We start from the raw sequence: 13,587 nt of genomic DNA, 5'->3' as shown, positions 1-13,587 counted from the left end.
AATATCGAAAAATTGGCTAAAAACATTCATTTCTTCACCCTCAATTGGGAACTTTTCTACAGAAAGGGGTTGCTTTTTTTGCCACTATTTTCAAAAGTCATCCCCTCTTTTCGATCGATTAGCCTTAATTTAAACCTACGTCACTTTCGGTTTGGTGATAAGCGCAACAGCAAAGACGTCACCTATTTTTTTTTTCACATTCTTTTCCTCTTTCACGGTACAGGTTTGAGTCTACCTGCCTACTACTGAATTTTTTTTTTTTTTTTTTTTGCTCAACACACATGCCCCCCTGAGAATATTTGCTCACTGTATTTTTTCTATTTCTTTTATGGTTCATACAAGAGATACAAATATTCTCTTAACTAATTAATTAGCTTAATGATAAATAGCACCTATTTATCATTAATTTAATTAATTAAGAGAATATTTGTATCTCATGTATGAACCATAAAAGAAATAGAAAAAATATCCTCATATTAAGATTATATAGAAATGAAAAGGTTACAAAAAAAGCACCAGAAGAACTATTTCCCTTTCACTTAGTTTAAGAAATTGGCAAAGAAGGGTACAAATAGTATAAGAAATATCAACACAGAAAACAAAATTGATAAAATGAATTTAAATTCTATCTGATCTTATATACTAATATTATCAGGATTGATACCCTCAGCTAACTCAAAGTCCCCACCCGATCCCTGGAAAATAACAGCTTGTGTTCACTGCATACAACAGGTATCATACTACAACATTATGGTTCTACTTGGTTGATTTTACAACATATCAATATCTTTTGGGATTATTTAATGTTGAATCATGTCTATTTAAATTCAATACATGATAATTTTTGTCTATGACAGGGGAAATATTGCAAGTTCATACCATATAATTGAACACAACCGACTTGGTATTCATTGCATCAATTATGTTCATACTTTATTACCCAATACCACCAATAAAACTAAAAGATTTGTGCAGTACAGGGGGGAAGGTCTTAGTTAACTATTGTTTTTAAAAGTTACATTGCATGAATATTATATTCATGCAAATTTTAAAATCTATCATGGTTCCAAAAATATTTTATGGATACAAGATAAACTGAAAAAATTAAAAAAAACAAAAACAACTTCCAATTAAAAAAGTATATATATATATTATATATATATATATATATATATATATATATATATATATATATATATGGGGGGGTCACTTTTCCTTTGGCCCATAATACTAAACTTTTGTCTTTAAACAAGGCAGAAACAGAAATTACTTGTGTTTTGATAGTGCAAATAAAAACTTTAAAATTACTTTGAAATTTTGAAGGATATCAATAAATAAAAACAAGTCAACCATTTTAATTCATTATTGATTTAAAAAAGCCGTCATATCTATTTAATTCTTCTGTGAAATTCAAAATTTTATTGAAATGAAAGTTATTTCTGGATTGAAATAAAAAGGTCACACTGGTGTATTATTTCTTTGCATTCCTCACCCTTCCCTTTCAAAGATCTTAAAAGTTCAAAACCTATCCCATGAGGGTATTGAAATATGAGGTAAAATATCATTAATACATATTAATTCAAGAACGTGCCAACAACAAAAAAAATATTTTGGTGCTAGTAGATTCTATAAAATATTTTTGTCCAACAATATTATTGCATAATATAAACACTAATTTTATTCATTTTTGTGCAAACAGATCTAAAATTATTAAATACTAGAGGGTGACTATGAAAATTTCATAGTACTTTCTACCTTAATCTGTATAATTTAAAGTGACTAATTGTATTTATTTTGAAATAATGTCTGTTAGGGTCAATACTACAAAAATACTACAAAAACAAAAAATACTCTTCTGTAAAAATAATTGTCAATCTCAAGATAAATATCGTTAAGAAAATAAAATGATTTTTTTTTCTTTATTTAAAATTGTAGATTTTAATTTTTTTGAACAATATTCTGTCTTAATGTAAAATTAATTGTCAGCTAAATATTCTTCAAATTGATAAGAATATCACATCTTGAAATATTTAAAATTATAACATTTAAGTAAATGGGGAATAATAATTTGATTTTAGAACAAGTGATTTTAAAATGGGTAAGTCTGAGTATTTTACCATAACGACATCAGATCAATTACCAACCATCATGGTACGATCTCATTCTCTTTAAATGTATGAAAAAGGTGATAATGTATGAACAAACATTAAAGGCCTTAGCATAATATTATTACATAGATCCTTTTTAAATAGAAATGTATTATCTTTTAGCAACATCTATTTTAATAAGATCTACATTGAGAAATTAAACTAGTGCTTTATTCATGAAGGTGGCCTGGCATTGTCCGGTCATAAAATATGCTTAAATTTGATATTTTAATTCATGCAAAATTCATATTTATTATTAAAAGACCCAATATTCTGTGGATTATTATGTTGTAGCCAATATATAGTAGTGATTTAAAAAGTTTAAAAGAAAAGTAAAAATATGACTAGGGTGCAATCAGCTAGAATCGAAACCAAAACATTTAGCTCTCCAGTCTTATTCATTAGTCTAACCTAAATCCATACACATAAAAAAAAAGTTAAAAATATAAATGTATATTTGTGTATGCGTAGAAATACCACGTTTAGTCAACTTATATCTGCTAAATTTCATTTTATTCAATTTTGACCCTTTAGCAGCTATTTTCACCATTTTACCAGCTAAAAAGCAAGTCGAATTTGTTCCATAGGTCCAAATTCCCTGTATAAAATTTCAAGTCTAGGCCAAAAATTGACAGTAGTTTGGTAGAGACCATTCCCTACAAACAAGGTCACACACACACGCATATATATATATATATATATATATATATATATATAGATGAATACAATATCTATGATTTGTATTTTATTTAATGGGAGATTATAATGTAGCAAAGAAGAGATCTACCTGCGAGATCGAGCGAGAGTTAAGCTAATTTACATATGAATCGACTCACACAAAGAGTGAAGAGCATAAAACCGGTTGACGTTTAAAAGGCAAACAACACATGTATCCACCACGACAAACGAACCTTGCTAAAGTTGTGACCCGTTCTTCGACGAATACATTATCCATGTACAAAAAAAAAAAAAAAAAAAAAAAATCAACCTAACATCGGTTTATACATCCTACTGGAATTACAAAAGAGCAACTGGCTCAAACAAAAACAAAAAAATTTTTTTGCTCCCAATGAACAGATTATTCGTGATTGTAAGTCTCAAACTACATTTTGCTTTAGTTCTGATAACATTGTTTTTCCTTCAATTAAAAAAATTACTACAAAGACGAACAAAAGAATTTTTGTCCTTGTGCTAAGCTGTTGAAACTTTATTACTTTATTCAAAGAAAGTTTGAAAATTTTATTTTATTTTTATACACTCACACACGCACTAAAGACGATTTTTCCTTTTAGTATTATTAATTATGACATTTTAGATTTTGAAAAAAAAAAAAAAAAAAAAAAAAAAATTTTTTTTTTTTGTGCAAATGTCCAAGAGGACAACTAGTTCATAAAATTTTCTTTTGTTCATTTGGTCCATTGGTTTTTTGGGGTTTTTTTTTTTCAGTGAAAAAGAGTTTTTATATCTCTACCGCCATTCGCTTGCACAAGTGGACGCCTTTTTTTTTTTTTTTTGTTGAAATTCTATGCATTTGGAGTTGTGGCATACGGCACCATTAGCTAAAACAGTTTGGGATATAATAACTAACCCACCTCAAGAAAAAGCTTAACAACGGGACATTATGGAAGAAGTCACCAGTTTGAAATGAGTTAGCTGCGACACGCACATCGGAAAACTCGATGACTGGATGTTCGTTGATTCAACCAACGCATAGGGAATTCGATCAACATGAACAATGCACACCAACATGGGTACAAACTCGCCTGTACTTGGTACTGCAGACTCGCTTGCAAGCCTTTGTGTAACTGACTTCAACCTTATCGCCTATATTCTGCAGACACATTTGCAGACTAAGAAGGTGCAGATTCACTTGCACTCACTCAGCAAGTTCAACCTCCTCACTTAAACTCTGCAAATGCTCTAGCAGACTAAGAACACAATTGTGTAGAGCCACTTGCACTCGCTCATCGCTTTCAACCTACCAACAAACAATTCTACAGAACTGCTGTATGGCACTAATCTGGCTTTACCTGGTACAATGTTCACACCTGAAAATTCATCCAACACAGGCATCTCGTCGTATGTCTCACGGCTTCGGGCATATTTTTCGAGACTACCTCCTATGTCCTCGTTCACAAATTATTTCAGCACATGTCCCAAGAGATATGGATAAATGGACTCATGTATTCATTCCCTCCCTATCTGGGGCCATTCAAAGTTTTGGCAAGAAAAGCAAAAATATTTCAAGCTGAATATAAATGGTCACACCGAGATGGTGTCTGTGGACAGATTAAAAAAAGCCCATATTGAGTGCAAAACCACCATGTTCGATGTGCCTGACAGACAGACAGACATTTTCAACCCTTTACAGTCACTGATAAAAACAACTGAACAAGCAACTCAACCATAGAAAACGAGAGCAGGGAGGACAGTTCACTGGCTCAAGAAACTCGCAAGAGATTACTGTATGTAAATTCTTCTGCCACAGACGCAGCAGTGTCGAATGGTGGTGATATTACATAACCATTCTTGGTGGAGAGCCCTGTAGCAAAGAGATCTCCCTGCGAGATTGAGCGAGAGTCAAACTAATTTACATATAAATCGACTCACACAAAGAGTAAAGAGCATAAAACCGGTTGACGTTTAAAAGGCAAACAACACATGCTATCTGAGTATCCAGTGCGACAAACGGACCTTGCTAAAATAACTATCGGATTATAAAATTTTTAAGAAAAATTCTAGAATCAAAAATTTTTCTGAAAAATAAATGTACATTGTTTTTGATTGGGAAATCTAATGTGGTTTTGTTTATAAAAATAAAAGTTAACATAAACATGTCCAGGTAGCTTCAATAATCACATATGGAAATTTATTTTATGAGCAAAGAAACAGGTTTAATTTAAATCTAACCGATATCAAAAAAGAAAAGAAAGAATCACTTGTAAAAATTTAATTTTTATATGCAAAGGTTTAATTGAAAGGAAAGAATTTCTTTCACTTAACATACACAAAAAATATTCTCTTAATGTTTTTTTTTTTTTTTGACTAAAATAGAAATTAATTTGTGGGCACACAGATGCTTTAACAAAATCAGTTGAAAGTGGATTAGTTTATATACATATATATTTCATTTTTTTTACTAAGATTTACCATGCACATACCAGTAAGAAATCAATTGTTATTGATAAAAATAAATTATTACTCAACCAGGCAATGCCAGGTTGCTTTGTTAATCAGTAATATATACAAAACAATTTGAAAAAACTTATTGGCAGTCATTTTATGAAATACAATTTGGAAGCTTGAATTAAATAAAACTACTAAAAATCTATGTTATCTTAAATGTTGAAAAAGGATTATACATGTTATCAATAGTTAATGTAGTCTCAACATTTTCAAGTGCTTCATTTCTATATGTTTCAAGATATACTAAAATATTTATATTTGCTTTAAAGAAAATTCATTCATTTAAGAATCATTTAAGCAAACAAATGCAAAATTATTTATTTTGAATCAATGTCTATATAGAGCAAAGTTAATAAAAATTGCCTAAAAATCCAAGTTGTTAAAAGAATTTTTAAATAAAAAAGTGAGTAAAAAAAAAAAAAAAAAAAAAATGAGAAACAGAAAAAAAATAAAAGCCAGCTGTATAATAGTACATGTCAACAACTTCTCTAGATACAAACATTTAACCACCCCCTCCACCCAGGGGACCATCTGTATGTATCAGTGATAGACATGTCTGACATTAGGGCAATTTCATATTTTCATAACAACTAATTAATGCTTATACATTCTAAATAATTTTCTCAAAATTTATTTTTTCAATCTTGTTTACTTTGTCGTTTTTCAATATAAATTTTTAGAATACGAGTAAAAAGTGAAGATAAAAAAAAACTATAAAAGGGAGTAGCATGAGGAATTCTCAATCAAAAACATTACAAGCATGAATATTAAAAATAATTAAGCTTATTTTTATAAGGTTTATATATAAAAACCGGATTTCTTCACCAGAAGAGAAACTTTTTAAGTCACCTGACATTGACTTTTGGTTTTAACCAACCTCTGTCCAAAACATTAGCACGTCCAATATCACGACCATGTATAGAAGCAGGTTGCCCAACATTGCCAGGTCATGAAATACACTTAAATATATTTCAATTTATACAGACTTCATGCTTATTATTATAAAGCCAATTTTCTATTGATTATTATATTGTACCCAATATATAAATATGATTTCAAAAGTTTTAAAAAGTTAAAGTGTGACTTGGGTGCCATCAGCTAGAATCAAAAACAAAACATAGCTCTCCAGTATTATTCGTTACCATCTGGGCTAAGTCCATACACATAAAAACTGAAAATAATGTTAAACCTATAAAATGTATATTTGCACATGCGTAGAAGTAATACGTTCAATTGACTTACACTTGCAAAGTTCCAATTTTTTTTAAATTTTGACCCTTTAGCAACTATTTTTACCAGCTAAAAAGCAAATCGAATTTGTTCCAAGTTTCAAGTTGTTTAATAAAAAATTGACAGTAGTTTGGTAGAGACCGTTCTGCACACAGACAGACATGGTCACACGGCCGCATATATATATATATATATATATATATATATATACACACACCGATGAAGACTGAAGGATCGGTCGAAAATATGTACCTGTAAAAAAAGTTTTTTAATTTTTTTTTCATAATATTATTTTGTATTCCTGCACGTCACCAATTGAAAAACGAATAAAGAAAAGTTGTAAGTTTTTATACTTTTCGTATTCGTTTTTATACATTTCCATTCATATATATATATATATAACATTAACTTGTTAATCCTAGATTGTGTCTAAAATTATAAACAAAATTATAACCCTAAAAAATTCAGAGAAACTTTGATTTGCCTTAAAGAAAATAGAATCTAGTATTTTTTTTAATGCATCTCATAATAGATATACTAAGTATTTTAAGATTGCACTGACATATAGGTTCCTAATTTGACTTGCACCTACATAAGATGTTGAATTTCACAATAAAATATATATCAAATTTTATACATTTAGTGACATTTTTTTTTTTTTTAACAAGGCATTTATTTTGGAGGGGGAAACGAAGACATTTTATTAATTCAATAAATTCCACATTGTTTATCACGCTCCATTGCCACAATATTGCATTCCAATGCTTTTTTCACAAATGCTTCAATGGATTTTGCTTGGACGAGATTGATGCTCTTAAGATAAATTCCCTCCCTGTTTCTTGTTTCCATGACTGTATTGACATGCAGAAATTTATATACAATGTGGATAAACATCTTGCTGCACAACTCTCCTCTTAGGATGGATATGGTCCCTAATTTACAATAGCCCCTTTACGTCTCTGTGAAAATGTGCCTTGTTTTGGCTTAAATAAAGGTGATTTAAAAATCTTTTCTTTTTTTTAAGTTAAATAATTTGATAGCAATAATTTTAAGGCAAAAATGAAAGCAAGCTGAAAAAGTGAAGAATTAAAGTTAATACAATATTTTCTAAATGATTATTGCCGATCTTTGTATAGTGCAGTCCATTCAGTGCATTTATATACTTACCACTTTGAAGGGAGCTGTTTGCACCAAGATAGATTCTGTGACTGCATGGCCATCATAATCAGTTACATAAATACCCCTCCGAGAAAGTGCTTGGATTAAAGTAGAAAAATCTGAGAAGAGAAAAAAAAATTTTTTTTTTAATAATTTTTTTTTTTTTAAATAAACAAAAAAATAAATGCATCAAATAATACGCTTTTCCTCACAAATAGCTAACATTATATTATATATCTGAACGAGCATATAATATAGAACCTAGTACTAAATATGATAACTGCTTACAATCAATAGAAAAAAAAAGCAGCATTACAAATTGCGTAATGCTAACAAAAATCAATATCAAAGCTGATTTTGTATTCAAATATAATATAGAACTGTTAGAAGTGAATTTAAGATATTAAAGTAAAATAGTTTTAAGTAGTTAATAGAAAGGAAATTTAATATTCAAGTATTATAAAATATTTCCAAATAAGACAATTTAAAAAAAAAAAATCTAAGGGAATATATTTATTACGTAAGCCTTTAAACATCAACATAATAAATGTACTTACTATATAAGGAACCCACTTCCGGGAAAAGACTACTGTAAGCAAGGAAGTAAATCTCTCCAGAAGCCAATTTAATTTTAAGTTGGGGCTTGAGCAAGGACACTCCCTGAAAAATAAAAAATAAAATATTTAAAAACATTTAAGTTATAAATTATACTGGAAATAAAGAAAAAAAAAAAAAAAAAGCATGCATAATTAATGTCACAAAATTCGATATTAAATTGAAACCGGAGTGAGGTTGCTATTTCAACTCTTCTACATCTAAAAGGAGAACTCATCTACTTTTTCATAACATCAAAGATTCCTATTCTGCATACATCTCCCTATACTGTCCAGATTTAATCTACCTCCAAGATCATCGGAACTAAGTTTGTGTTTAAGACTTGCGTTACATATCCATCGTGTTCTCATTTTGATCCATATTTGTATATTCTAGGATAGGTAGGTGCTATACCTCTCCCCATCTTAAAAGTTTTGATAATCTACTTTACTTTTTCTTTTAATTTTGTTCTTTTAAACAGACTAAATATGTTTCCAACTGATTCCCCTATCTAAGGTTTCAATTTTTAAAATATACTTAAAGAAAAAAATAAAATAAATATTCATCAATAGTGACAAACTGTTTTATTCCTGGAAACTTTTTTTTTTACAAAATTTAGTCATCATATTCAGTTTAACGCCCATTTTTCATGTTACTATATGTCCAGCAAACAAGTCTTAGAAATTATTTCCAAACTAATCATCTCTGGCCAGATCTTTATCCCTCATTCTCATCAAGTCTATCCTTATTACTGTCTAAGTTTTCTTTAGCCTTCTTCTGTTAACTGGTCTGACTATCTTAACTGTTCTGCATTTACTAACCCAAGCACCGATACATTATTTCAATGTGACCAACAAACAAAATCACCACAAAAGGATTATAGAAGATGCAAGTATGCTCGGTCCAAGTCCAATGTAGAAGAACAGAGGTTTGGTTAACATGAGTTTTGGCAAATAGCAAACATGGCCCTAAATAGGTGCATGTCCTCTATCCCGATAATCATCAATGGTTTTGAGGTGATTTCGTCAGCATCTGACAAAGCCAAACTCTTTGACAAGAACTTTACAGCAAACTCAACCCTATGCAATCAAACCTTGATGCCAACAAAGCAATTGATCCTGATAATATTCCAGTTATAGTACTCTGGAAAACTGCAACCCTAACTAGCACTCATTCTTGCAAAGCTGTTTAATTGATGCTTCCAACACCTTGGAAAACCCCATTAGTTTGACCAATATTTAAAAATAGTGGAGATCGGTCTTCTGCATCTCAGACTAATTGTGTATGTCATGAGTTGCTTGAATCTGTTAAATAGAGAAATTGTCAACTACTTTAGCAAAAACAACCTACTCGGTAACAAGCAATATGGTTTCCGTCAGGAGAGATTTACAGCAAATGTACTGATTAATTCCACATAGGATCAGTGAATCTATCAATGGTTGTTTCCTCTCAAGAGCAATAGCTCTTGATATATCAAGGCATTTAATAGGGTTTGGCATAAAGGTCTACTTCAAGATTTCCAACTACTGAATATCTATAAACGTCTTCTAAACCATCAAATCTTTTCTCTCCGATCGGTTTATACAAGTAGTGGTCAATGGACAAAAGTTTGAAGTTCAAAGTATCAATGTTGGCGTGCCTCAGGGATCCATCCTGGGCCCAACTCTCTTCCTGATCTTCATCGATGATCTCCTAAATCACACTCTAAGTTCACCGATCGAGATATATGTAAATGACACTAAGATCTATGGCAACACTTCAAAGGCTAACAATGACCAAGATCGCTGAGTCTCTCTCCTTAGACCTTGATCATATAGTGCAATGGGGAAAAATGTGACTGAATAATTTTAATGCATCTAAAACCAAGCTTTTTATCTTTCCACCATGAACACTGATCCTCACTTAGCCCCAACTGATATAAATGGCTCTCATCTAAAAGAGGCTCCCCGTTTTGAAAAACTTCTGAGTGACTTACTCCTGACCTGAAATGGAAGACTAACAAATTTGTTGCTAAGGTCACCAGAAAATTGGTTGTATCATTTTACTGCCCAAAAAAGTAATTAACTCCCGACGCAATCCACTATCTGTATAAGAGCCAGATACATCCTTAAAGGGGGGACTGTTGCCATATCTGCTCAGAGCACCCTATCTTGCTTTGACAAAGTTCAAAACCGGCTTCAAAACATAGGTGATACCCTTTTTCTTCCCCACAACCTCTTTCCCCACAACAGGCATTGCAAGCCTGTCTCTGCTTTATGGTTATTTTCATAGCAAGTGTTTATCTAAACCTCGATCTTCAGCACCCCCCCTTGCCAAACTTTAACAAAAACTCATCTAGCTACAACAACCATCAACAGTTTCTCCCTGCTCTCTATGCTTAAATCTCAATGCAAATTCTATGAAGTTTCTTTCTAAGAACTATCCACCTGTCGAATTGTCTGCTTTCCAGCTGACAATAATTTCATCTTCAAGTCCAATGTAAACAAGTTCTTGTTGAGCCTCCCTTTCATGAAAATAAAGTTTCGAGATTTTTAATTATTTTTTTTTTTTTTTTTACTTATTTAGTCAGTTTGTGGTTTTTTTTTTTTTTAAATTGTTTTTGTGAAAGGTGAGTTTTTTTTTCAAAACTTTTGTTTTGTTTCTTTTTAATTTTTTTAAAGTATTATAAATTTCACTAACATGCTGGAGAAATGTTTAATAATTTGGTATTTTTTTTAGATTAGGTCCACCTCCACAATTTTCCTTTCAATGACGACGACATTTATAGGTTTCCGAGTATGCTGAACACGCAAATTGCATTGAAATTTTGCGGAAATAAATAGTTGTATTATGCATTGTATTCTTCGGCGGCCATCTTTTTACGTGCACACGCGCCATAAACAAATACACACACGTAAAAAAGATGGCCGCCAAAGATTACAATGCATAATACAACTTTTTATATCTTGATAATTACTTATTTCTGCAAAATTTTGATGCGATTTTCGTATTCAGCATAGTCGAAAACCATTTCAAGTCGTCATTTAAAAGAAAATTGAGGAGGTGGACCTAATCTAAAAATTTACCAATAATTTTTAATCCCGTACGCCTCCCGATACATTGCTTCGTCAACATGCGACCATTTTATATCTCCCGAAGACACTGCCGTATTTAGAAAAAAAAAAAATAAATAAAAAGTGACCGATTTACCAGAACGTGGTAACTAAAAAGTGAGTACCCCTTTCAAATGTTGAAATAATTTTTTTTTTTTTTTTCAATTTTTTTTCATAATCTGGTTAGTGTTCAATCAATAATAATCCAGTGAAAAAATTTAAAAAAACCTATCAGTATAGAAACTCCACCACGTAAGTAAATAAAAAATGTTATGTGCGCATGCGTTAGCCTTGATTAGGGGGGTACTAAGGGAACGACCATTAAATAATTCTGCGGGTCACCATGGAACTCAACGCCCAAGGAGTACCAAAATAGTTTTCATGATCTGAAGAAATTTTTTTTTCCGAAAAGTGGGTGATCACTTTTCCATCTAAATTTAACTTAAAATGAGCACCCACTTTCTGGCCACCTGAGGAAGGGGCATTTATTTTCGTGTTTATTGGCTTAAAGGTTTTTTTGACAAGGCAGTTTGGTACGCGAATGCATATTTAACAGTTTTCGTTTATGCTCACGCATAGCATAAACAAAGGCTACGTCTGTGAAATGGAAAATAGTCCCAGAGTTCAGGGGTTAATACCATGCAAAAGAAATCAAACAAAAAGACTTTTTAGCCAAGAAACACACAGAAAGAACAAAAAAAATAGCATCCATTTTTTTTCTATCGAATTCATTTGCTGTTTTTATTGAAAACTATTTTCCCCTGGATTTTTGATATAATTTTCCATTAAGGGCTGTGCGTCTCACGTTCATAAATAACAAATTTTTTTTTGTAGATTTTGGTGTGCTAAAAACGAATCTGCAAACCGTTTCCGTCGCAAAAAAATAGTTTTTATGATATGAAGAAATTACTTTTTCGAAAAAGTGGCGATCACTTTTCCATGTAAATTTAACTTAAAATGAGCATCCACTTTCTAGCCACCTGAGAGAGGGGGGATTTTTTCCCATGTTTATTGGCTAAACAGCTTTCGTTTATGCTTACGCATAGCGTAAACGAAGGCTACGGCTGTTAAATGGAAAATAGTCCCAGAGTTCAGGGGTTATTACCATGCAAAAGAAATCAAACAAAAAACTTTTTAACCAAGAAACAGAAAAATGCCCCTCTCTCAGGTGGCCAGAAAGTGGGTGCTCATTCTAAGTTAAATTTACATTGAAAAGTGATCACCCACTTTTCGAAAAAGTAATTTCATGAATGTCATGAAAACTTTTTTTTTGCTACGTAAACGGTTTGCAGATTCGTTTTTTGCACACCGAAATCTACAATAAAATATTTCGTTATATATGAACGTGAAACGGGCCTTAAAGTAAAATAATACCGGATTTTTTTGAGCAGATTTGCCGTTTAGTTGTACAAATATCCTCAAACCAGGTAATCACTAAAAGGGATTTTTAAAAGTCGTCACCTGTATTGAGCAAAAGTTTAAAACCACCGATTATATGCCAGCCTACATCATGGTAACATATATTGAGTGAGTTCCTAACAGTATTTTGTATAGTTTTTTAGTTTAAACTCATTTTCCCAAAATTTCCCCAAACTTAACGTGTTCGATACAGTCTGCCGCCATTTGTATTTTTCAGATATACCGATAAACATTGAATGTTTTTGAACCGATTATACATTACATAAAAACACTAAAATCTTATCCAGTTAGGTAGAGCACTTACTTTTCTTGCCTTTGATAACATTTATTTGTTATATATTTATTTTTTGACAACTTCTTTGTATCTGTGTTTAGTAATATAAACCGTTTTCATTTAATGTAACGTTTAGTCGGCTCGAAAAACAGTGTTTATTGGTGTATTTGAAAGCTACAAATGGTGGTGGACACTGTTGATTACTTTAAGTTAGAGAAAGTGAGTTAAAACTAAAAAAACTATACAAAATACTGTCAGAAACCTACCGATTATGCCAGCCTATGTTATGGTAACATATGTTCGGTGAGTTTCAGACACTGTTTTGTATAGTTTTTAGTTTTCAACTTACTTTCCCAAACTTAACGTATTCAACAGAATTCGCGACCATTTCTGTTTTTTGAGCCAATTAAACATTTTACATTACATAAAAACACTAAACAATTATCCAATTAGGTAGAAACGTAAATTACCTTACCTTTGCTTTCAT

The 13,587-nt window shown here is 31.2% G+C and overlaps 1 protein-coding gene across 9 annotated transcripts in view; it reads right to left on the bottom strand.

Moving 5' to 3' along the window:
• The window catches only part of LOC145279835 (calmodulin-regulated spectrin-associated protein 2-like), a 273,839-nt gene that overhangs the window by 123,107 nt on the left and 137,145 nt on the right, over positions 1–13,587 (bottom strand). For all 9 annotated transcript variants that reach the window (XM_080131267.1, XM_080131269.1, XM_080131268.1 and 6 more), the window contains exons 3-4: positions 8,279–8,381; positions 7,731–7,840 (exon numbers count right to left, since the gene is read on the bottom strand). In XM_080131267.1, the coding sequence (XP_079987393.1) occupies positions 7,731–7,840; positions 8,279–8,381 (213 nt within the window). The remainder of the gene's footprint in view (positions 1–7,730; positions 7,841–8,278; positions 8,382–13,587) is intronic.

The sequence above is a fragment of the Euprymna scolopes genome, chromosome 7 (genome assembly GCF_053919585.1).
Source record: "Euprymna scolopes isolate OS-2025 chromosome 7, ASM5391958v1, whole genome shotgun sequence".
NCBI lineage: Eukaryota > Metazoa > Mollusca > Cephalopoda > Sepiida > Sepiolidae > Euprymna > Euprymna scolopes.
Note: the sequence above shows the minus strand (reverse complement) of the source record. Positions and strands in the feature narration are given on the sequence as shown.